The 27,346-nt window shown below is 33.5% G+C and overlaps 3 protein-coding genes across 6 annotated transcripts in view; 2 read left to right on the plus strand and 1 right to left on the minus strand.

Moving 5' to 3' along the window:
• The window catches only part of LOC116346618 (cell wall protein RBR3), a 40,685-nt gene extending 32,687 nt beyond the window's left edge, over nt 1-7,998 (plus strand). Inside the window, exons 5-9 of the mRNA XM_031776778.1 lie at nt 4,242-6,308; nt 6,407-6,655; nt 6,735-6,906; nt 6,990-7,276; nt 7,343-7,998. Of these exons, the coding sequence (XP_031632638.1) occupies nt 4,242-6,308; nt 6,407-6,655; nt 6,735-6,906; nt 6,990-7,276; nt 7,343-7,365 (2,798 nt within the window). The 3' untranslated portion in view covers nt 7,366-7,998. The remainder of the gene's footprint in view (nt 1-4,241; nt 6,309-6,406; nt 6,656-6,734; nt 6,907-6,989; nt 7,277-7,342) is intronic.
• A 480-nt stretch (nt 7,999-8,478) lies between these two features.
• LOC116349564 (potential protein lysine methyltransferase SET6-like) lies at nt 8,479-9,735 on the plus strand. Its single transcript, XM_031781067.1, has one exon. It carries the CDS (start codon nt 8,479-8,481, stop codon nt 9,733-9,735), a length of 1,257 nt encoding a protein of 418 aa, XP_031636927.1.
• A 421-nt stretch (nt 9,736-10,156) lies between these two features.
• On the minus strand, nt 10,157-26,806 carry LOC116349218. 4 transcript variants are annotated; one of them, XM_031780566.1, is made up of 7 exons: nt 26,656-26,806; nt 26,033-26,300; nt 14,447-14,925; nt 12,744-13,010; nt 12,485-12,668; nt 12,064-12,367; nt 10,159-12,003 (listed from the first exon to the last, which is right to left on the minus strand). In XM_031780566.1, the coding sequence occupies exons 3-7, from the start codon at nt 14,859-14,861 to the stop codon at nt 10,762-10,764; spliced, it is 2,412 nt and encodes an 803-aa protein (XP_031636426.1). In that variant the 5' UTR covers nt 14,862-14,925; nt 26,033-26,300; nt 26,656-26,806; the 3' UTR covers nt 10,159-10,761. The 4 variants fall into 4 exon arrangements, with proteins under 4 accessions (XP_031636443.1, XP_031636426.1, XP_031636418.1 ...); XM_031780583.1 differs by lacking the exon at nt 26,656-26,806 and having other exon boundaries at nt 10,157-12,003; nt 12,744-12,833; nt 26,033-26,391; XM_031780558.1 differs by lacking the exon at nt 26,656-26,806 and having other exon boundaries at nt 26,033-26,391.
• Between the last annotated feature and the right edge of the window lie 540 nt (nt 26,807-27,346).

The raw sequence follows: 27,346 nt of genomic DNA on the forward strand, positions 1-27,346 counted from the left end.
AGAGAGAGAGAGAGAGAGAGAGAGAGAGAGAGAGAGAGAGAGAGAGAGAGAGTAATGTTATTAGATTCACATGCTGTTTATGTTGTTTTGTTTTATTTTATTTTTGTTGTTCGTACCACATGTATTCTCATGTTCATGTATCATTGCCAAGGTCTGAATGTTGTCAGGCCTGTTTGAAACAATTCCAAACGGTCGCTCAATCAAACAATGTGTGGCAAGAGATGTTCCGAAATGTGGAACTCGGCGCGCATACACATTCATTCACGATGAAATCTCATGAAGCCATCAAAGTACATGTCGTGATACAAAGATACGTGCAAAAAGGAAGGAAAAATAGTATATATATCAAGCAGTTGGCAAAACAATGCCGCGCTACAGTTGCTACTAAAACACATAGAATTTCGATAAATTCATACCCACTGACACTGTTATTTTCACTTTAATCCGCGCACAAATACAAAACCATCACACACAGTGGAAATTACAAAGCACGCGCCGGCAGTGATGGCCATTTTTTTCGATTCACATTTCAGCTAGCTGCGACTCTAAAACGTGTATTCTTTTTGTACCATTTGCATGTCATTTCACTGAATGTGTTTTAATTTCTTTTGGTCAGAAGAATGAAATCCGTTACCCATCGTCAACAAACATTTATTTGCTTATGCAGTGTGATCTCTTTCAACTTAAATACAATGTGTACAATCGAGTTTTCCATATGTCCGCTTTTTCAATCCATCGTTTCTTGATTTTTTTCCATCTTCATTTCGTTCATGTTGTTTTGCGTATCATTTGCATTTGTATTATTTTCCATTTGTTACAATTGCGTTGCGCGTGAGAGAGCGAGCGCAAAGAAGAAAAATGACATTTTATTTTTTGAATAAAGCGTTTCATGTTTTTTCCGCTTTTCTGCTGTCGGACATTTTCAGCTTAATCATTTTCTCTCTCACACTCTCACTACTTCTTTTTTTTTTGTTTGTTAACTCGTAAGAACTTTAACCTTTGCCAACAAAATAAATTTAAACGCACTGGCCAAAATCCATCGCTGCTACGGCTAGGCAGTAATTTTTCACACACACACACACGTAGAACAAACAAATAATCTGGCGAAAAAAAGAAATAAATGAAAGTTTAAGAGAGCGTCGGAAACACGTTTTTTTCGATTCAGTTTTGTTTAGGCAAGTTCATAATTTCTTTCTAGTTTATTTTCTCGTGCTTTTGTTATGGACACTTGCTGTTTTGTCATTGATAGCCACTATTTTTTTAATGACAGGCATAATATAAACAACGATAGGTGTGAAACCAGAGATAGACACCACCATTGTTCATTCTCTTTTATTAATTATTAGATTTTTTTTTTTAATTCGACCGTACGCTCGATGTGATATCATTTCTACCTTGCTACCGCATTCAAACTTCATATTTTCATTTTCATTTGGAAAGTGAATGTGTCGCAAAGCGAAATGAAGAAGAGAAAAATCGCACGTGCTCGTGCCAAATATCAAAATGTTGAAAATTTAGTAATCATTCGTCTCACACACAACGTCGTCTAATATGTACTATTTAAAATGCCATTTTGCCAATTATATTTTAGCTTTTTTAACGAAATTTTCTTCGTAACATGAAACTAAATTTATAAAAACGGAAAACCCTTGAAATGTCTCGAATTACTTTTGTAATTTCACGTACAGATCGTATTTTTTTATTGTAAAAGTTAATTTTTTTGTATTGTTTTCGATTTTTTGATTGCCGCATACGCCATTGTACAGCATGAAGATGAATGGCCCGTATAAAAATGTCACATGAATCCTTACTGCAGTTGAATCGTGGACATGGGGCTTAACACATTCAAAATTTATTGCAATGCCTCGATGCACAAAAAAACGGCAACAGCAACATGATCCGTTATGCGTTTGCCGACGCAGTTAGAAGCATGGTTGTGCGATATTTAAAACAAAAAAAAAAATAAATAACGAGCAAAAAAAGAACCATGGAATATATATGCATGTAAGGCTGTATCTCTATCTTTGCATGTGGAAATCTTCAACTTGAAATCTCTTCATATGAACAGCGGAACACAGGCGGCTTTTATACAATGCGAGCAAGCGAATAAGTGAAGAAACTAAAAAAATATGACCAAACAATAAAAGAATTATAATCAATTACCGGTATATGAGTGTATGTGCTAATCATAAGAAGATGTGTGCAGAGCTATAATCGGCTTAAATTCATAAACATTTCTTCGTCATTAGCATTGGTCTTGCGATTTTATGTTTATTTCGGTTGCGAGCTTCTGCTACAGCACCCATCATCATCAACATATAGTTCATTTTCAAGATCGGCCAATTTCAATGCACACCACATATATACGCACACCGTAATCATATCACCCGTACGTGTAATAAACATATATAGAATATAAATATGCTGGTTTCTTGTGTCCAACATTACCTTCGTTCATATCTTCATTGTTATTTTTTTTTCGTTCGCGCGCGCGTTTGTTCACTCGTGGTCTGCATAAATGTGTACGCTTGCGCCGCTAAATGACCGACATTAACTTACTTTTGATTGGACTCATGTAAATCCATTATTTTAACGTTCTTCACATGCTCAATAGCTCGCTTACTTTACACTCCACGTTCATGTTGATATACATTTGTTGTTGTTGTTACATTTTGTTTTGTAACTCATTGCGTTGAAAAGCTTTTAAATCAATTTCATTCTAATTGAGTGCAGAATCTTCCAGACTCGCAAGGTTTATGCAGAAAAATTTATTGTTTTCCATCGATTGAATTCCAGTTTTTCACTCATTTGTTTCACGCTTCGTGTGTGCAATTATTACACCGCTACACATCGAGTTGATTGTTGTGGATCGGTTGATCATGTTTGCAATTCAAACAAAGCTAAATATTCTGTTTGTTGGAAACACAAATTTGCTGTAATGGTTTTTTTTTCATCAAAATCAATGGATTGAACAAAAGAATATCTATCGATTACCACAGTAAACCGTTTCTGTCGATTTTGACTGACCAATACTGATATATTGCCACTCAGTGACGTCATCCAAGTTAGCAATGCTGTCGATCACTCAGAATACTACGAAACATGAACTGAAGAATCAGATAAGAGAAAACCGCTCCAATGAGAGAGCCAAAGCAATGTTTCGGTTTATGCGATCTTCAATTATTATCATCAATTCCTTCTTCACCTACTGCGCGATTTTTGATGCTGTTGCTGTCTCTCATTCTTACTTAGTCACCGGTTGCTATTGATAGTTCGTGATTCTCTTGCCCGCACTTCGAACATGCACACATTTACTCAGCACCTCTCTCTCTCTCTCTCTCTCTCTCTGTCTGTCTCTCTCATCACGACTACAAATCACGCGCTTGTTTTCTTGGGATATATTTATTTAGCCATAAATTCATTATACCGATGATTGATGAAGAATTCAATTCATTCATTCATCAGAATTGAATGGTATTATACAATATAAAAAAACGATGATCGCTTAATTGTTGTTTTGTTTTGGCCTAAATAACATTTTTTTTTTCCAAAGCACTCATAGCATGTGCCACACCATAAAAACGAGCACTAGCACAAAATACTGCAAATTAGAATGTCTACTGACCTAAATTGGATGTTGAATTTATTTTGCGTGTGCGTTTAACGTCTTTTTTATTTCGTTTTTTGTTTTTAATTCGATGTTTTATTTTTCTTTAAAAAAAGAAGAATAAACTTACCTACTAATCAAATTAATGAATTAGATTGGCGAATGATCTGTAATGAATTCAATTTATGTGTCGTGATCGCTTAATGTATGGCATGATTGGCGCCTTGTCACTCACACACATACACATATTGATTTATCATGCATACCGTATGCCAGTCGCAATTAAAACAAACCGCAACCACTTCCAATGAATTTAGAATGAGAGATTTTCCCTTTTTTGTTGAATTAAAAATATGGATGTTGTGTTTTGTATTCCATACAAAATTTCATATTTTATTCGCGAAGTCTTCAGAGAAAGAGTGTTTTTTGATGTGTGTGTAAAGAATTTGGATTGAAATCGTTTTCGATTTGGCACATTCGGAATATTTGGCGACACATATATCGAAATGAAATCGCATTCTCCTTATTTGTAATTTGTTTATTTTTTGTTGTCATCATTTTGTTCAAGACTTTTTTAACCTGTTGCGTTTCGTTTTTCTCTTTTTTTTCACTTTCATGTGTGCTGTTTAAACAGCCACTCGACCAGGAACCGTGTGCTATAGCAACAAACAATGTGAAATGTTTAATTCACTCAGCCATTGTGACTTTCTAATTCCAAATTTGTTTGGACGATGTCAATGTACGCCACCTTCACAACAATATGGTTCAACGTGTGTCAGCGAACTTGATACCATCACACCAGCAGCCGATGACAACGATGATGCCGCTTCACCCGAATCGAATGAAATTGTTTTAGCCGAAACGGTTGACAGTGACGAAACTGAACCAGAAACAAATGAAATAGATCAAAATCAATCGATTGCATCAAGTACATCAACGACAGCAAAAAGTGAAAGTGTAGCCGAATCCGAAATTGGTAGTACAACAACCGTAAAACAACCTGAATTAGCACCACCAGATATTGCATCGATGACACTTGGAACAACGAACGATGAAAGCGCTTCAGACGAATCAGACGAGTTGCAATCGGGTGAAGAGCAAAATGTACAGCAAAATGTACAACAAAGTGGCAACGCATCGCAAATGCATGAAGAAATTGAAACAGCAACTGAACAGGTGCAAACAGAGCCAGTTACAATGTTCGACATAATTACACCGATGTGGGAAATACAATCCGAATCGAATAATGAAGCTGCTCCAACACCATCTCCGATTTTCTATGATGATGTTTATGAAGAGAGTGAAACTGAACGGGTACCCGATTCCACGGACAAACATTTTGTGCTATTAAGTTCGTCCGGTGCCACAGCAATTCCATCGAATTTATTGTCGGTAAATCAAGATAGTTCATCGCAAGCAACCGAATTTTTGGCAACTTTAATGCCACCACATTCAAATATGGCACCAAATAAACACAATGTCAACAATATGCGTCCAATGTTCACCTCCACCACCGAAACGATTCCGACGACAGCAGAGGTCCTGTCATCACAAGATGCAAATATAAATGAAAATGAAGATTCAATGGTGGCCGAAACAACAACAACGAATACATTGCTTGAGATGTTTGATATTGATATTCGGAAAACAACGGTTAAGCCCAATACACAGCTTACAAATGCCGATGCAATTGCTGCTTTAGTTTATGAAATTGTTGAAAATGTTGCGTCGAATATTTCAAATCAAAAACAAAATACCACCACTCCAACTGTAAATGAATCACAAGTCAATGCATTTCAGCAGAATAATGAAAATGCCGAAATTTTAGATACAAATACATCCGATCAATCGGTTTATCAACCAACCGAAATGAATGCCATGAAAAATGAAATGGACGAACAACAATCGAATGCCGAAAATGAAATGCCAACAACTGATTCGCCCATTATTGAGATACAATCAATAACCACCGATAAACAAGTGAATTTTGAACAAATGGCTGATAATGAAACCAATCCAGAAATGCAAACGGATGAAAGTCAGAATGTGGTAGAATTTACAACCGAAATGCAAATCGATAGCGCCACCGAAGCAATTTATGAAGATCAAACGCAAGTGTCACAAGATCAAGTGATGCAAACCGAACAAGACACCATCAATGACGAAATCAAAATTCAACATCACTATGAAGAACAAACAACGGCATTGAATGAACCAAGTGAAAATGAACAGCCAACTACTCAGAGCTCAATGGAAGAAACGACAAAATTTGAAAATGATTTTGTGACAGGAACATCAACGGAAAAGTATGCATCGAGTGACATCAATGATGAAAATGAGAATACATCTGAAACTGTAACGGAAAATGATTCAATTTTAAGTACTGACACACCAACAACTAGCGCAACAGCTGACGAACAACGTACTGAAGCAGCCGAATCACGAACGGAAAATATCAGTCAAACTACAACCACAACAGCTGCTGCCATTGCTTCAGAAGCACAAGAAAGTGAAATAACAACAAAACCAAATGACACAGTAAAGGATACAATGTTAGCACAATTGATGCCAATCCCATTGGCACTAACTAATACAGAACCAGTTTTGACATTAACCGCCACCGATGGTAAAGCCGACAAAGTATCCATATCCATATCACCGAGCGCATATAATAATAAGTCAATTAGTTTGAAACATCAAGGTAAGTTCAAGCACAAATATGAAAAGATTTAACACATTTTTCGAATAAAAAGGGATTTTTCTTGATTTAAACGGTATTTCTTTTTCTTTTTTACACAGAAATCCGAACACGAGTTGATTTAGGTGATGGACCTGTTTCGTTGGGTTTGAGTTGTGAATATGATCGACAATGTCAATTGGCCGATCCGAATACGTTCTGTAACGAAGCAAAACGATGTGATTGTGCACATCAAAATGAAATCCTTAATGCATGCCGTGCTGAAAATGCTGGATGTCCACCAAATACATTCCAATGTCGATCAACGGGTCACTGCATTAGCTGGTATTTTGTTTGTGATCGTAAATTAGGTGATTATGATTTAAACCGAAAACCATCAAAAGAACAACACATTTAAATAATTTTTTCTGTTTTGTTTTCGAAAATAAGATTGTGACGATGGATCCGATGAAGAATGCTTGGATAGTTCCAAATGTCCGGCCGAAGCATTTGAATGTAAACAAAGTGGAACATGCGTATCACGGGCGGCCGTATGCGATGGAAAAAAACAATGTCCACATGGTGAAGATGAAATTGGTTGCAATTCAACAGAAGCTGGCAGGTAAATTGAAAATTCAGCGGAAAACACATCGGCTATCTAATCTAATCAATTGCTTTTTTTACTCGTCAAATAAAACTTTTTAGTTGTCCCAGTGGAACGTTCCAGTGTAAGAGCGGTGAATGTCTTCCAGAATATGAATTCTGTAATTCACGCATTCGATGCAAAGATGGAAGTGATGAACCAGCAAATTTGTGTAATTCTGAACGTGTACCAAGCTTATTCCAGCGATTATATTCACAGGCACGATCGAGAAGCAATTTCTACTGCCCATTTCAGTGTGGCAATGGACGATGCCGTTCAACGGCCATTGTTTGTTCTGGCCGAGATGGTTGCGGTGACAACACCGACGAACAGAAATGTAGCGTTTGCCGTAAGTAAAACAATATCTATTTGAATTGATACAAATTCGATCATGTAAATGTGATTTTTTTTTCAGGTTGTCCAGCACCAGTCATATGAACTTAAATGAGAATGGAAATGGGAGAATACACAAACATCATTATATAATTTTCAAAATGAATCCATTTTTTTTTTTTTTTTCAAACAAAATATTCAGCATTTTTTTTTATACTCTCTCAATCTTTCTACTTTCCAACACGTTTTACAAAACTATTCTATTGATTAAAAAGGGTTAACCAAAATACAAATTATGATTTTATATGCAGAAAATTTGTGAAGAGACTAGCAAAATTAAAATCAAGATATATATCGTTTATCAGTTTGTTATTTTATCAGTTCAGAATCATGTGAATAGGGAACGAAAATGATCACGAGACACAGCAAAAATCATCATCAATTCAGTGCATAAGTTTTGTTCATCGAACATTGCACATTTTTTTATAGAAGGAATAAGAAATGTGAGACATTGCCTAAAATTAAACGATAATGTCTTTAAAGATAAACATCAAGAACAACAATGAAACAACATACCCGTATTTATAGCATTTAAGATACAAAAAAAAAATTAGTTTTATATATTTGATATGCATTCTTCGGATCGTGATCGTATTTATTGTGTATACCTTCTTAGGAATGCGGCCATCATTTTTTTATAGAGAGAAATTTTTTCTATTTGTTTGCTCATTTTTACTACAGATATATTGTAAATATTGTTTATATAAATTAGTTAATTTATGTCATAAAAAATCATCACAAATTGGAATGATTAAAATAAAGAGTTAGCGTTTTAAGTTTTACATAAACTAAAAATTGTTATTTTGATTTTTACAAAAGAAGTAACTGAAGATGAGCGACTAATCGAACTGAATTTTTGTGTGACATATTGTCATGGCTTTTGAAGTTCCAAAGAGAGTTATTCAAAATATACAATGGATTCCATGATTAGCTATGCAAATACTCAACATTTCCTTTCGCCAGTCAATTTTTATACATTGATACAAAAATATTGTTTTCAATGCTACTATGACTAAATGAAGAAATGACAAATCAATTTGTCACCAAAACAAGGAAAATTGCATAGTAACCAATTTTATTTGCATCAATCAGTTTGTATTCGATTTTTGATGAGAACAAGTAATACAGTTGATTTCCAAGATAATTTTCTACAATAAAATGAGTTCTGATTATGGAAAATATGTGTGGCAAAAGCATGCATATGGTGCACATCGTCAATTCTATGTGGCCAATAATGAAATCAGCGACGAACAATACCAAGAATTCAAGAAAGTTCTGGCGACATTTAACAACGAACGGCAACACCATCAACATTTTCAAATCTATAAGGGCGATAAGTTTCCATGTTTTCAAAAGGTAAATGTTGGATTCGAATCGGACAGTACTTACGGTCGTTTTCTCAAAGCCAATCAAAGCATACATTTTAATCAAGAAGTATTTAAATCGGCTCCATTTGCTTCAGCCGTTGAACCAACAAGCCATCAATTTTGTTTGACATGCCATAAAGTGCCATCGCAAACTGAGCATGATACCTTTATCCAGTGCTCACAATGTATTAACGTATTTTTTTGTTGCATCCAGTGTAAAATTGATAATCAAAGCCACAAATTTGAGTGCGATACCATTTTTAGGCATATCACCGATTTGGATATTAAGCTGTCCATTCAAATGGTGCTTGAGGCAATGACATTATTTGCAACCGTAAACCAATTGCAATCGTACATTGAGCGAATTGTTGACGATAAAACGTTGAGTCAAAGTATACCTGTCGGCTGTTTCGATAAAGTGGCACGTTTGGATTGTATTATGCGATTATGCCCTTCTCCGCTTGACCAAAAAATCTGTGAAAAGGCATCGTTGGCATATAAATTTGTTATGGAAATTCCCGTAATAAAAATGAACTTCAAACTAAAGTCACAGACACGCTTTTTGAAGCATTTACTCATGCATTTCTTGGGAGTTATTGATGCAAATGCCATTGTTGCACATATCAAAGTTTCAAAAAGCACACAACTCAAACGACTACTAATTTACGAAGTTTTTTCATTTTTCAATCATTCCTGCTGTCCGAACGTTTTTTACTATCTTCAACAAAATAATAACGTTATGATCGGAAGAGCAAATCACACAATCAACCAAAACGAACAACTTTTCATAAACTATGAGTTTTTCTATGACAATAATACGGAAGAACGCAGACAATATATTGAAGAAAATTGGAAGTTTATTTGTCACTGCAACAGATGTGAGCAAGATGTAACGGAAGAAAGTCGCCAACGAGCTGAAGAGATGAGCCTTGATGAACTTAAAACCCAGCTGAACACTACGGATATGACCACTTGGAGAAGACAACATTGTGCTTACATTTTAAGATATATGCAACTTATGAATCGTCCACAGCTTAATATCAGATGAGAATCATTAAATGAAAATAAAAGCTATTCGAACCATATTTCGTCAACAAATTCTAAAATTTTCTTATTTTCTGAATCTGAACAATAAAAAGTGTAATTTCTTTATTGAACAATTCATTTCGCGATTGGGAACATATGAGGTTACAGCAAGAGTTGCATTTAAAATAAGGCTTACTTTTCCGAATTTCTTTCCAGCATACGAAATAGCACTGACCATTGCATTGACCAAAAAATAAGTAAAAACATTAGAAAATAGAGCAATGAGCAGACGGTTTTTTTTGGAAATCTTTATTGTTTTGATTTACTTGGTTGAACTCATCAAATCCATTCATTTTAACATGAAATTAACAAAAATAATCATTTTTTTTACATTTAATTTCTGAAAACAGAAATTACTCAATATTTTCGACTAAATAATTTACATAAAGTAAATTCATCTTAAAATAAAATTTTATAATTCAAAAGAATTTGTCATGATCACCAATTATTTGTCAGCAGTACGATACACATTTTTTGCTACACGATTACATTCAGATTTGAAATAAAATTTTAGAGATGCAGTTAAATTATAATTACGATATTCATATATAAATATAATCCTTATGCATTAAATTGCTTTACAATACTGCTGTTATGTAAAGCACTGTTCCTCTACCATCTACATCAACTCTTCCTTTGATTTTGTCTAACACATTTAATAAAATATTGGCGTTTCTTTTCCTTTTACACAATTTATTTAATATTGATTTCGTAGTATGTTATATTGTATATAATAGTATAGGAATTTGTCATTGGTTTTGACGAATGGACATTTCGCGATAAAAATACGATCCATTTAGTAGTAATGTTTTAGTTAATTTGTAAAAGTTTAAGTTTGAGAAAAAAAAAATGTTAACAGCTTTCGGTTTAATAAGTTTTTGTATCATTTATTATAATCTACTCTTAATAGAGTGTTTGATTTGGAATCTCGAGCGCGCAGGAGGAAAAAGAAATATTTTATTAATTTATTCTATATTATGTATAGTAGTTAACCTTTTTTGTTTTTTGGGTTACTGATGCCTGTGCAAAAGCAATATTTTCGCAAATAGTCGACTTTAATGCAATTGCCTTGGCTTCCGTAGCTGTCCAGTCGGCTCACCGTTCCGGTCACTTCAAATTCATTGATATCGGGACGATGACGAACGGTCGATTCAAACCAACCGTCCGACGGTGCAACTTCAAATTTGAGCAGATAATCATCGTAATGATCGTTACCATCATGAAACTCGGCTTTATGTACATCGGAAACTTTTTTAAGTTTCAATTCGGCGCACAATGCCTGCTTACGATCATCATGAGTGTAATTTTTCAGACTTTGATTTATATTATTGATCACGAACTTCACAGCATCTTTTACAATTTTATCATTTTTATTGTGCCAATGATATGGCGTACATGTACACCAATGTGCAGCAATTGAAACATCATCACATGATCGATTCCACGGTACTTCAACAAATAGACTTTGGCAATTTAAACAGCTCGTTGCTGGTGCATATACATGATCTGGATTCGATAATTGCAGTACATGTTTTAATGTCATATGCAAATCATATGGATTCGTCAAGCGATTACGGTTGATTTTAAGCGCATGCACTATATCTGGATGTTCACTTCGAAACCATTCTGGTAACCAAATGAACATGAATGGCAATCGCTCTTCGTACCATCCGGTGAATAAATGACGAACCGGACCGAATCGCAAACCATGATCACTAAAAAATACGACCATACTTTCATTCAATATGCCACGCATTTCCAATGTATCCAAATAACTGCGCATCTTATTATCCATCGATGATGGATCCGATATATCATTATGACTGAATGTATTTGTCCAATATAAACCGAATGAAGCATCGTTTTTGTAATGCGTTCCAAAATCCATGGCAAAATCATAAATATGATCGGCCGAATGTTTATTGCCCAAGCAAAATGTTAACGAATGTTTTTTTTTGATGGGCAAATACTTTTCAGCTGCAAGCATATAGGGACGTAAATAGTAATCGGTTGGCGGTTTTACAAATCCTTTTTTATTGAAATTAAACGAACTAATCGATACTTCATCTTCGCCGTAAGATGTTACATAGCCACTGTCTTTGAATTCATTCCAAATCAATGGGCATTCCTCAAGTTTTCCAACTTGACGTGGACTACATTCGCCATATGCTAATGTTTGATTGTAACCCGTTAGAATGGCCATAAGATTTGGAAATGTATTGTCATCGATCTGTAAATTAAGTAAATGAAAAATACACTGTTTGGATCAAATCATTGAGTTCTTACTTACTTTATTGTATCCCTGCAGTTCAAACCATCCAGTGTCGTATAAATGCTGTGCAGTTTTTGGCATTGCTCGTATCAAATTCAATCGTGACACACTATCAATTGACAGCATGAGCACACTTAACGGCCGATTGTTTTTCGATTTTTCTTTGAAATTGTTTAGCCTTTTTCGAATATTCGATCGTTCTCGTATGATGGCATGTGCATTTTTATAAACCGTCCGGCCCATCGATTCACATTTCACGAATATAAACTCAAGCGCAGACGGTAGCAAAAATGATTTGTTGAATTTTGTGCAAGATGACAGTCTAAAATCAAAAAAATAATTGGAAAATTCGACAATTACAATTCATTAGGAAATGATTTAAAAAAAGGAAGTTTTCTCTCGTTCGTCCGATTCCATCATGTTCTCTGCAAATACTAACTTGAATTGCTCATCAGCTTTTTTGCCACTTCCGGTGCGAATAATTTCACTGTAGCAGCATGTCGATTCCAAAAATGATGAATACCACTTTGGTTTATAGTCATAAATGAGCATAGCCTCTGATGTAGTCCAATTCATTTCGATGCGAGTTACAGCTTGCGTTGTTGAACATGCTTCATATTTTTCTGCGAACAAAAAAAAAAAACAATTCGATTCAGAAAATGTTGCGATACATTTTAGAATAAATCATTCGTGTTTACCTCGTCGAAACAGTTTCATAACATCGGCAGCCAGTGGATCTATTGCTGGTATTTGACAATTGGGCGACCATACTAAATATCCGTCCTTAACTGTGTAATTGAGCGGTGGGGAAGCGGCAGTCGATAATGATGATGATGACGACAATGTGTTCGAAGATGAGTTAAATCGTATTGGTGAATATAACGTTGATATGTTTCGTGTCGAATGTAAACGCGTTTTTGTTGAAATAAACGGTATCACATTTTGGTGTAAATCATCAGCGGTAACTGTATATTTTAAATTTTGCACATCAATTTTGCGGTTGAATTTATTTTTCATTATTCGTTCTTTTTTAAGCTAAATTCTAAATTCAACAAATCCACCAATTTATTATCTAATTGCTTTAAAAAACGATGAACAATTGCGACAATATGGATGAAAGTGAATTAAGTTCTTCGGTTTTTGAAATTGTGATTTCATTCGGCCCATTCAAAACTATTTCAATGAAATTATAATTATTTCATTGTGACATTTTCACAAATCTTCTTAATTAAGGCTCAAATATTTCTTTCATTCTTTTGCAAATTGGAAGGAGTGAAAAGGGCAATATTACTCATTTCAATGAAATCTCAATCGAATTATATTCCGAGAAAGAACAAAAACAACAAAATATGTAGTGCACTTGTCGCTATTGTTCATTTTCATTAGTCTATTCAAAGTATATGGAGCAAGTAAAGTGGGTCAAGAAATGGTCGAAATTGAGCTATTGCTTAATGGAATTTGTTTTATGATTGGATTCTTTGTGTCGTGCAATTAAATTAAGCTTTCATTCTCTCTACCGCGCTTCTCCAAATTTATCGTCCATGTTTTTTTTTGTTTTCGTTCATATGGAATCGACATGCTACCCAATTTTGATATTCGGTATAATTCCAATATCAAAATCTATATGTGAGTATGTGTCGCACTGCATGTTCAATGCATAATTCATTTCGATTCGATGTGAATGTGGTTTTGAACCAGCAGAGAAAGAGAAAGAGAAGCATACATTGTATTCTGAATATATGTGAAATTACAGCACGCATATGATGAATGAATGATGATGGTATGGGGGCAAATGCAGAGGTAAGAAGATTTAATTGTTCAGAGTTGACGACCGAATTATCAGAGTACCAGAATACTTAGTATTAAATATAATAACCCTTAAATCTTTCAATCGCATTATTTCATGGGATAAATTTTGAATTTTTCATTTGATTTTGTATAAAAGTGAAAAAACGTGATATTATCCGTTATTAATGGATAATTCCGTCTCTTCTTCACTATCGTGAAAAACTTTTTTCATATATAATACGATGAATATACAATTTGCGCCAATCAGAGCTCTCCATCTGTGATTGGAGAGACGGCGACAGAGCAAGTGTGTACAATTTTATTGATGAAAATCGTATCTAAATAAAACAAACGCTTTGATGCATTTACATTAATTAAACATGCAATGATGTATAAATTTCGTATTGTTTATGGAATGCCGGAAAACTCTTTTTTCTTACTCATAACGAAAAGAATTAAAAAATATGTTGAAGCTGCCGCCCAGAATCATCAAAAAAATGATATTCATGCTTGAAAATATATAGGAAAATGTTCAATTTGGCAATAAAGTTTATGTAATTTATGATTCAAGCAATAAATCATGCAAAATCGCACATCTTAATATATGATTTACCTTTTGGTCCATTTAAGTTTACGTCCACCGGTGGCACATCGACAATAATTTGTTGCGGTGACGGTTTCTCGACGTTCAAATTCATCGATACACAAAAGTACACGACACTAAGGAACGAAATAGTAAAAATTCCGATATTTATGCGACTCCATTTGTCACGATGCGATCGACGGTATTCGATTCGATGGAGTTTTATGTTAGCGAGATGGCTAATTTTGGTTAGAACCCGATTTTGGTAATCGGATTTTGTTTGATTGGCCGATTTTGGCAGCTTTATTGTTGAGCAATTTAATGAGTTTGGCGTTTTGGTTGAAGACGTCGGAAGCGATGGTTGCAACAGCAACTGACTTGCACTATCATCATCATTGGCATCATCGTTTTCGCTGTCACTATGCGGTACAATCGTAAAACGCATCTTTCATGATCATTTCAATTATCATGAATTTTTCGATTTTTGCTTTAATTTATTTCGTATTACACTGTAAATGAAAAAAATGAAAAACCAATTATAACTTTATCGTTCTATATGGAGTGTTATGCTATTTTAAATCGATAAAAATAAGAAAAATATGTTCAAATCACTTTATATATATATATATATTAAAACAGTAAACGTAGAGTACTAGAGTTCCACACTAATAACGATATTATTATTATTATTGGATTCCTCTAGATATAAAATACAAAGGATAATCGCTTCATTACACCATACTATTCGTACGAACGACAGAATCTTATTATGCAAGTCTTTTATTTAACTAATTTGCAATAAAATATTGGCGACATCAATCTCTCTCTCACACTCCATCTCAATCTTTCTCTTTTAGTTCACTTCCTTTGCGTTAATGATTGCAACAACCATACAATGCAAATAGATAAATAGATATCTCCAGACGCTGCTATGCCAAAAAACGATACCATTCTTATGTTTAGAATACACAGCGCTCGAGCGAAAAGATGCGTTAAATAGGCGCTATTTGCAAAATATCTCTAGATATCTATCTATTTATTTATATTTTATGTCAACAACTCAGCACAGACTGTTGAACACAGACGACAAAATAATACAACATGTATCATAATAAAACTGTAATTGAATGCAGTCTCCTTATCGGTGCATAGCGCGCGCTTTTTTCAGCGATAATCATACTGCTTTTGCACGATTTATTATTCGGCATGTTGAAAAGGGTGGAAGGCATTTACATCATGAGTGCGCACTGCGCATCGAAATATTGCACGATTTAACTATGAAATTGTAAATGTTTATTTGTTTTTGTGTTATATTTAATTTTTATGAACAATTTTTAACCAGACCGAATGTTTTACGTGATCATTTTACTGATAACAATTGAAAATTTCACTCAAAATCAAGATATTATCATATCAAAATTTCTATCATGAAAAAATTGGGTTTTCATGGAACAAATCACAGGAATTTGTCTATTTCATCAATTCATAGAAAGTTTGAATGTAAAGTTCGCTCAAAACTGTCAAATTTTAGATTTTAGCTTAATAAGAGAAATTGATCTCTTATAACTACTAAAAGTTTACAACATCCAATTTTTATTTTATTATTTTCCCTAGTCTTAAGCTCTCAAAAATTTTTAAAAATCAAACAAAAATTATAAAATTCTTATAAAACCCGTCAAATTGTGGTTTTTTCCTAATTTTCCACAGACACCTAACAAATCATTTAAATTACACATAATAAATACATCAAATGTTGAAAAGTCTACCGACTGTAACTCATAAGAAAATTGTACATACCAAACAAGATATTTAGAAAATAAACATTACATTACATTACATTACATTGATAAGGCTAATCACCAATTTATAAAAATTCTTTCTTTTGGTGATTTTCATGCAATTTATTCAAATTAAATAAAAACCTTTGAATTTCCTACTTTTGCACCATTTATTGAGCCACTCTTACACGTATTTCAGTGAATTTACATTCAAAACTAATTTTCTTAAAACAAAAAAGAAACATTTTGTATTTGGTAGAATGACAAATAAAGCAAAGATCGTGATTGAAAATAATAATAGCATTACAAAAAAATGATTACATTGAACAATATCTAAGTCAAGCACTTATGATTCATGTTCAAAACACGTACCAATCGCTGTTTTATAAAATTATAATTCTAACTCTGACATTCTAGCCGAACGGGATGTACATGAATTATGTAGAAAATACTTTGATATAGACTCTAAGTATAACGGATAACGGATAACGGATATAACATGTTTCTAAGATATGATAAAATGTAGCAAAACCTCGAAATCACAGTATACTACAAAAATATTGCTTACAATCGAATTTTTTCCCTAGTTATCACTGGCATTTTTTTAATCAATTTCTCTCACATTTCCGATAGGAAATCGTAGAAAATAAACAAAATTTTTTACTCCCGAAAGGTTTGATGACCCAAAGTATAAATCCGGTGAAGTTTTGGCTTGTTCATGGATTCTCAATAATTCTTTTTTTATTTATTGAATTCATTTTCTATGTTCAAGTCTTTGACATTGCTTTGAAAATAATCTATGAATTGTCTAAATGAATCAACTATTAAGGAAATAACTGTGTGACTTCCTCACACATGCGCGCTGGGGGGTTTTCCGGTTTGACCCCCACCTGAGGCAAATTTTTCAAAATTTACCCCCGGGTAAATTTTTAGGAGATTTACCGCTTTGACCCTCCTCTGAGAATTTTTTTTTCTCAGATTTGCAATATAAATGTATAAACAATAGCAAAAATACACTGATTTTGAAGTCAATCTTGCGAAATTTCGGCTTGCTTCGTTCGCCAACACGCATTTTTACTTGTTTCTTTCATGCAAAATTGTTATTTTAGTTTTTTCATAGAAATACCCTCTCCCCCTCGAGACCAGAGTCAATTTGACCCCCCCTGATCAAAAAAACCGTGCGCATGTGTGGACTTCCTACATTTTCTTGCAAATATAGGTATTGTATTTATGAATGCTCATGCTTGTTTCTATGATGTAAACAGCCAAGTTCAACGTTCTCTTAATCTTTAAGTCTTATCAGAATGGAAATGGCATGCAAAAATTTTTCTATACAATTGTGTAATAAGTGTATTTTATAGAAGTGATAAACAAGGTTCTCGATTGGCTTATCGGAAATGCTAAAATGAATTATTTTTGCCCTTTTTATTGTATGTCAACGAAATAGATGTTGGAAGTGATTATATTTTATTCACCGCTTATACTGCTGTTTAGAAATACCTGGCTACGAAAAGTTCATAAAAACTTCAAGCGTGTGAAAAATGCATATTGGTTTCCGCTTTTACTTAAAATATATTCTCTTTTTTTAATTATTACCATGACACATTAAGTCGCAATAATGTAACTCAAAACGAAAACCTTCTATATTTTTCATAGGTATAATTTACAGAGTAGAAAGTCGGAACGTTTCCGGTTTGAGTATTTCATCAAATTAATTTGAGGGAGTAACTGAAACCATTACCAAAATATACAACTTGACTGGTTTATTGTAAATGTTTTATTTTATTGTGATGAATTAATAAGTTCGAAATTTTTAATTGGAAGAGTGTTATATTTTCGCCATAAGTTTTGAACGAAAATTGGATATTTGAATTTATTAATTGGTGTTTTGTGAACGGATCATAAAATAGAAGGAGTGTTGGGTTGAAGCTGTGGTGGTTTCTTAATCGAAAATTTATCTATAGTATAATTTTCTTTTTTGGATAGGTAAGCGTGTAAATAAAACGATTGTATAAAAAATATTAGAAAAACACCTATTATGTTGATTCCGATGAAGAAATATTCTATGATCGCCAGCTACGAACAGCTGTCGCTCGTTTTATTCGTATGCCAACGAAAGACGAAATACATTCGAAATACTACAAAAAAGTCGGCACGTGTATTTGTTATAGATTGAAATCGTGAATGAAATTATTCAATCATAAAAAGTTCGCAAATGATATTACATTTCACAACTTGTTCAATGCACACAAACTCTCACTCTCTCTCTCTCACACACACCTTTTCCACCGTTTCAGCACTATATTATGCATTATTTGATAACAGTTTCTATTCCAATATGAAAAGATGCATATGCACAATGCAATTGCATGGCAAAAACATACTTTAATTTAATTCGATGGTGTTAATAATCTTTTCACTCATTTTGTCTTTTGTTCGCTTCGCAGCAAACTTTTATGCTGGAACTGTGTGACAGTTGAATTATGTAATATTCATAACTTGAATTAAAATAATTCCATAACGACAGTCCGTGAAGTAGGAAAAAAATATGAAATAATATAAATTAATCAAAAAATGTGCCGCATGGAATCATGCAATTTTCTCAATAAATCTTTTCTCCATTGATTTTCTTCATTCTTTTCAATCGATCAATATGGAAAAAAATCCGTTTTTTTTTTGCATTATTTTCTCAAGGAAGTCTTATCGGAATGAACATCACTGGTGCGTCCGAATAAAAGTTTTCATGTCATTTTCAAATGAAATAATCTCAACATCAATGATTTTAAATCTTTTTCATGAATTTTTTTCCCTTCTTTTGTTGAGTAAATTTGTTTTGCTGAATATTGAATATGCGTGTAAATTTGAGTACATTCTATTCAAAATGTGGATTAGAAGATTTGCGACAGCTATTAACACATTCACGAGGTCGAAGCTAACACATTCTACTTAAAAATCAACACAACATAATAACAACTACAGCAGCAGCAGTAGTAGACAGAACGTGAATCATGACGAAAAGCAAAAGTTCTCTTAAGCAACCGAGTGATGATGTGTTGCAGCTTAAATTGACCCGAGCCATAAGATTAATCCTCTTGACGTGACACGATCATCTTGTAAATCGTTTCTAATATGTGTCACTGTCGGAAACCTCTTTAAAACTAGTCATGTTTTTGACGTAATGATAAAAAAAAAGTTAACTTAGATGATGATATAATATACAATCAATTGTGAAAACTGAATAAAGAAAAAGTGTAAATTTATATTTTTCACAACAGAAATTATCAATAACAAAGCAGTCGTGACCAAATGGAATGCATGAATATGATGATGCACAGTTTTTGTTGTTGTTGTTGCTGCACAAAACACTTACATTTCATTTGTGGCATTCGTTACCAGATATCGAAACCAATATCAAATTGTTCACGAATTTGTGCTATTATTCGGGTAATATTATTTCTGATTAAAAAAAAATGCGAAGGAAAACAAAAGCCAAGCGAAAAAAAATCGGTCGGATGTAAAAAAGGGAAAATAGTTTGAAGGTGCAATTAAATAAATTATCTCTACCTCGTGATTCTGACGGTTAACGTGATGAGCAAAATGTTCGTATCTGCTTCTCGGCTCTATAATCAAAACGTTTCACTTTTACAGATTAAATGTTTTGCGGTTAGCAATCAAGAACGAAGTGAAAACAACAAAATAATAACAAATTTTCAATCTAATTGATGCCACCGATAAAATCTCTTACTGTATTCACAAAATAAGAGCACAATCAATATTTACACTAAATATTTAATGCCAATCGAATCGATCAATTCTTTATTTTCATTATATATAAATTCGTGTGATGATCAAATAAATTTGTAGACGAAAATAATGACGAACTGGTTGGTTTGCCGGTTGCTATTCAACTATTCACAAACAATGTGCGAAACTATGACTTAATAAGAATTTGTATCCACAACGCGCAACTCTATTGTCGACGATTGAGAGTTGTAGCACGATGAACGTTCGTTTTTATTCGACATGAACAAAAAAATATATAAAAAACGATCGTTAAAATTGATATATCATCATACGCTATTTTCCCTTTTCAAGCGAAACACACACAAAAAAAAAACAAAAGCACGATGAAACTCAACTTTATGATTTCTTCCTTATTGAAAGCGCACACAAACACCATTTTCCAGGTCAGCCAACTTGTTCAGTTGATTCATTAATATTTGTAACTTGAAGCACCATTTGATCTAATCCTTATATCAAAACAGAAAACGAACCCAAACACATCCAGTCGAATATATAAAGTAAGTTTATTTTTCGAGTAGAGAGGTGAACACAAACCGATTTTAGTTTAATTTGTTCCGCTTCAAGGCTGGCTGTTTCTACTCATGTGCATATATGCTCCAAGCACATTTGGCGTCAGCTCAAATTAACTCTTCACGTTGCGTTGAGTGATTTATGAATTAAATGTTTTGTCATTAACATGATTATCGATCATAGTTTTTATAAGATACAATTTTTCTTTCAATTATTGCTGAATGCTATGGTGACACTGGAAAATGGCCAGTACAAATTGAATGTCGCGAATTATCTGCACACAATCGCCAAAACAGTAATTTAATTACACATGGTAAAAAAGTTCATTTTTTTATTAATGCGCATACGGTCTCTCTATCTCTCTCTTTTATACAGCATTTATTTATGAGAAGTACCTTATATTACCCATTCACGTTTGCACTTAAAAATACTTGAAAATAATTTTAAAAAGATCCCACCAACATGATGACACTTTGTTTAACTAATCGCAAGTCAAGTTTGCCAATATCTTTATCTTCTGGAAACGTAAATTACGATTTTGTCGATTAATTTTGTTCATTTCATTGAATTTCCTTTGTTCGACGAATATATTTGCGGTCCAAAATGCAACTGCCATATTTCTTAGTTTCATGTCAAACAAATTGACGAATGCATTCAAAACGGATAAGTACAAACAACGACCATCAACATAATACATGTAATTTGTGCCAAGGTGTTTTAAATCATACAAACCACAGATTCGCTACACCAATTAGATGGATTCACTGTATCGACCTTTCGAAAAATTAATTATTCTTCTTAATTGTACTTCTTTTTGGGAATGGAATAAAATTTACCATTATATTTTGACCATTACATGATTGTGACTTAGATTAGAATATATCAAGCTAATCTCAGTGTCCTATCTAATCATTAAACGCAGGGTTTTTGTTTATGTTTGCATTACAGATAATCGTGGACGTGCATTGTCGTCAGCATAAAATTCAAAGAAAACACTCATTATGACACAAATTCAATGTTTCAAATGCGATTCTTAGTGCAATAATAGTCGTGTTTGTTTTTTTTTAATTCACAAGACAACTTTTCGACCAAACCCATAAAATTACAAATTCTGACGCAATCAACCATCTAAAATCCATTAGATTAATTGAATGCAAGGGTTCTCACGACCGTAAATATATATGTATATGTAGCGGATTGCATCGCGTGTAATGCATAAATGTTACCCCCTGTTTTGCAGCCATCACTTTGCCATTATTCCACAATGTACTATTGGCACTTTCTCTCACCTTTTTTTGAAATATGGAAAATGGGAAAATTTCGCTTAATCGAAGCCACACTTTCGACCAAAGTCGATTGTTATATGTTCTCTTAAGTGCTGCGTAAATATACATGGTTTCTTGAATTAATAACAACCTTCTAAACAATGAATATTTGTAAAAACATACTTTGAATGCAGTTCAGGCTTTTTCTCAAGCAACAAGAAAACTGATCATGAATATTTCCGCACGATTTGTGGAAATTTTCATTAATCGTTTTTGACATTCACATTTTAACGTTAATATTCCGATTCAATGACAAAATGAAAAACAATATATTCTGCCATTGTAAAATGCCATTTAAAATGAATTTGCTAAATCACAAAACCAACACGTTTCTTCTAGTAAAAGAAAAAAATGCCGTAAAAAAATCGAATCACATCATAAAATTACAATAAATTGTGACACAAAATATAATTTCTGAATTCTATTTATCATATATGTAATAAAATAAGGGAGTATTGATTCGTCACCGCGGTAACTATGAAAACAAGTGAAATAAACTTTGGGATTTTTGTGAAGTGAACAAAAAGCTGCAAACAGTTCAACACAACTAACAAAACTGAATTGAATAGTTGCAAGTGGATGGATAGTAAGCCATGTTTTGAAGAGCATGGGAAATATTTCACGTGTGTTGTCGACCATCAGACAATTGATATCGAAGGGTAAACTCTCAGCAGCTATTGTAAAACGACGACGACGACGACGACGACGTCAAAAACAATAAAATCAATATATTCCAAATCTATTAGTCGAAATAATAGCGAATACACATGTTATTGTACAGTTATTGTTTTGGAATTTTAATGCATGTAAACGTATCAATTATTCAATGAGAGTCGTTTTTTGTGTGTTATTTGCTCCGACACAAGCAAAGCAAAAATTGAGCATACATTGTTTAAGCGATTGGATAAGAAATTCTCATATGAAAAACTAACGCGCCAAATGAATTGGCAAACGAAAAAATAAGAAACAAACAGGGACAGAAGCAGCAACCTCCAACCGATTGGAGTAAAAATAATGCAACAACAGTTCACAATCAACACATTAGAAATGAAGTAAATTTGCTTAATTTGAACTACTTTGCATGATCATTTAATGTTATGCGGGAAATAACCACATTTATTCCACCGACATACAATCTGAGAGGAATTCTAGAGATAGAGAGACGGAGAGATGCAAAGAGTTTTTGAGTATAAAACTCAAATGGTTTGAAACAATAAAAAGTAGTGCAAAAAAAAGAAAAAGAGTTTTCATCATTGATGACACTAGACACGGCATCTCGTTGCAATTGCTACTGCGTCAATTGCAAACAAAATGAACAAATATTATACAACACTTGCACGACTCGGATCGAAGCATCTGTCTAGTATGTAACTACATTATATCACATTAAAAAAGCATTTGAAATGATAAAACTTTAATGATGATGCCAAAATGAAATTTAACGCATTCGATCAAGTAATTATTCACACATTTCGAAATAATCGCATTAATTTGAATTGATTTATGAATCTTTCTTGAGAATAATGCAAACCCATTTGGAATTCGGGGAGAGAATCACGAAGTAAGCATGAAATATAGCAATTTCAGTTTAAAAAAATGTCGCGCGCTTTATTCATGTGGCCACAACAATTTTATTGTATGGATTCGACCCGATTAAAATCTTATATCGCGTGTGCTCCTAATATCGTCAGTCGAGTTCATCTAGTTCACACACATGTACTCCACTAATTATATTCTTGAAATAACAATTTGCTTTTGGTGTCGTTTTTTTTTGGCATATAGTCAAAATGTAATTTATTTACTTGTGGAAGCATAGAAAGGTTTTTTTATTTATAATTGCATAACAGTGAAGAGCGTCATTTACACGTACATGTAGCGCGAACAACGGTCAATTGCAGCGAAAATATATTTCAAGTATATATTCTTTGCATTTGGCATTGCAAATATACAAATAATGGTTTTAATAGCGAAAATTATAATGTTATTCAAATTAATGTACTCCACATTTCACTCTCTTTTTCTCACTTGCTGCGATTTAAAACAATGAGTTGCATTCATGATCTTGTTTTCTGTATTTTGTTCATTCGAAAGCAACCACACAAACCATAAAATACCACACAACCGAAACCGAAATTAGCCAAACTGGTATTTATCACTCTCATTTCATTTACCCGATTCAATCTGTTATAAACAAAACGGCTCAACTGTGAAATAATTTAAAAAAATTTAATTGGAGAAATGATATCCAATTCAATTAAAATCGAAAAACTTTGATTAAAATTTGTTTGCATGTTCTCTTTTTCACTCTTTTTCCCTTGTTTCCCTTGTTTGTTCAATGTTAGAGGTATTTAACCATTGTTGACATTTCACAACGTGTTAATCACTGAATAAAAAAAATAATCCGATAAGTAATAAACGATCCTGCATCATATACTTTTTTCTGTTGACAATCGTGCGAACATACTAAACGATTCATGCATTGAAATAGAGATTGGAGAATAAATAAAAACCCCACAATGAATTAGCTTACGCCCGGTCTGTATATTCATTATCGCACTGATTATTATCATAATTGGAATCCGTTACGCCCTCATTATAACCAATTTTGTTATATCCAAAACGAGAAGAGAACACTCGAAACAATCTTTTACACAATTGAACAAACAAATTAATCACACCACAAAATCTACTCTCTATGAACTCAACTGTCAATTTGTCTATTGTGCTTTTTTTTATTCGGACAAAGGGAAACAAAAATTGATTAAAATCAACGGAAGAAGTTTGATGTGCGCACACCAGTCTAGCGAGCAATATGATTCAGTCACATATGAATCGTTCGTAAATGCAAATGCACCAGAAAAGTGTCAAAAATTGTACTTATGCTTGCCAATTATATATGTGTAGCAAAATAATTATCATTTTTTATTAGTAAAATGAATGCATTTCTAAATGCATTAGAAAAAAAATGAGTTTTACAAAAAAAGTTTTACACTGTGAGACGAACTTTTCCGCCGTGTACATCATGAGATAAATATACAAAAACAACTCAATTCACGAAAAACGTTTAACCGACCTCAATAACCATGTTAAATGGTGTTAGACCCAGGGACCGGGTCGCGCATAATTTTATACTAGCAAAAAAAAGGCAGGCAGTATAATTATACAAAGTATAAACGCAGACGCAACATATCCATCGATGATCGATATGTATGAAGCATGCGAATACATGTTCGTGTGTGCATGTGACCATTGAAAGACGCAAGCACATACATTGTATTTATTGAGCGCAGCACAAAGCGAACAGCGACGGATATGTTGCGTCTGTGTTTATACAAAGTATAAATTCTATATGCGACCCGGTCCCTGGTTAAAACCATGATGGCCGACCTCAATAACCGTGTTAAATGGTGTTAGACCATGATCTAACATCATTTAACACGGTTATTGAGGTCGACCAAAATTATCAAGTTTATTGTTCAAAAGATCAAAAATAGACTGAAAATTGGATAAATAACACGGTTGTCATGGAAGACCATGATGGCCAACATCAAAGTTACCTTATCCCTTCTAATTTTGGGTCGAGGAATCCAAATTTGACCATAAAACTAACAAATTTTGACATCCCCCATACAAATTTTTCAAAAATAAAATTTTTATGCACTGTAAGACCATGATGGAGTCTATCACGAGAAAAGAGATAATGATTGAACAAAAACGGTCACGTACAACGTACAACGTGGAACAGACCTACAACATCCTGGTCTCAAATCGATTAATTTTTCATCCCTTTCATCAATCGTGGACGATTGCAATCGTCGCCTTGGAAAATGCACCTTAACCCAGAAAAGGTCATCTCCGACCATTTTGAGAGTTTTTATTTTTAGGCCCCATTACAAGACTTTTCCCTTCACACTATTTCCGGGCGGGAAAGTAAAAATGACATTTCGGTACCATAAACACATAACTACATAATGTTGTATATTGTTTTATTTTCAACAAACTTTCACGATACTTTTGTGCAAACTCAATCAAATACACTATAACAACGACGACGACAACAACCATCGAGATAGGTAAAACACACAAAGATATTGAATTTAAAAAATGTGTAGAGAATACCAGGGTTCCTCAAATATAGTCTTAAAAATATAAAGCAAGTGGCAGAATACTGTATATATATATAATATAAGTACACTCACATTCAAATTTGTTGTTGTCTTTGAATTAGATATAATTTATTTGTATATTGTGCTGTTAAATTCGTCTTCTGCTATGCGACGTTGTTTCTTGCCGAAAAATGCTCAAATTTAAAGCTATTTAAACCTTAAGCAATACTTCCTTTCTCTCGTTTCTCAATTCAACGTAATTATTGAGTGAGCGCAATGTTGATGATAAATCACAGTTTGGCCTTGTAAACAATGCTCCACAATGGAATTTCGGCAACATCTCGATACACATCTTCTTTGTCTTAAATATGAAAACACGAGAAAAGAAACTTCAATGACAATTCAAATCGACAATTAAATATTTTCCTAACACGAAGCGAATTTATTTTTTTCTGAACGTGTACGAAGAAGAAGAAAAACAACAATAACGCCAATTTAATTCAAAGTGTTACAAAAAAATAAATTTTTAAATGGAATGAACGTGGAAAACAACATGTTCACTGCACATCAAAGAGTGAACTGACTGAGTGCCGAAAAAAATTTATCACATACAGCGCTTGTATGTATAATTGTATACCCATAAAAATGTACTCTATAGGTAAAAAAACAACAAACATTTATACATTCTATTTTTCAAATGAATACGAAAAACTCACCATGCACATGGCAAGAGCGCGCGGAATCAATCGACATAGTACACAATACAAGAAAATCACAACGATATGTATAACACAAGTGAGAATTGAATTGCACCACTATAAATGAGTGTGATAGCAATTTGACAGAATAGCAGCAAACTCAACTATAAAATGATGATGCGAGTTGAAATGTATAAAAATGATTACAACCAGCACACAAATGTGCTGCACGTCGCATCGAATACAATTGGTTTTTTTTCTTTTCGTTAGACTTTGCTTGCACACAAACACAACCACCGATGAGCAACAGCAACATAGCAGCAGCAGCAACAACAGCAACAGTATTTATGCGCATATCTCATGAGAATGCTTAATAAAACGCCAAACAATCTAAATCGGGGAAATTTGATTCACTCATCATCGCACACACTGTTGCAATGAAACTAAAAAAGCCGGGCGCATGCGTTCCACCACACACTTAGCCAATTTTTCCCATTTTGACCAAGCACACTTTCACACATCGCATTCTATCAAGAGTTTCATAGCAGCATCCTTCGTGTTTTACCATAGCATATATTGCCACCACAATGTAAACCGATTCAGAATAAATTTGAAATTGCTTCGAATACAAGCACATTTATACACCCGAGCTACATTCTGACTAAGACATAATTCAGTGTCGGCATTCATTGCGTGATTGGCAGGCTAT

This window comes from Contarinia nasturtii, unplaced genomic scaffold (assembly GCF_009176525.2).
Source record: "Contarinia nasturtii isolate CC-2019 unplaced genomic scaffold, AAFC_CNas_1.1 Cnas_scaffold_129, whole genome shotgun sequence".
In the NCBI taxonomy this organism is placed as follows: Eukaryota; Metazoa; Arthropoda; class Insecta; order Diptera; family Cecidomyiidae; genus Contarinia; species Contarinia nasturtii.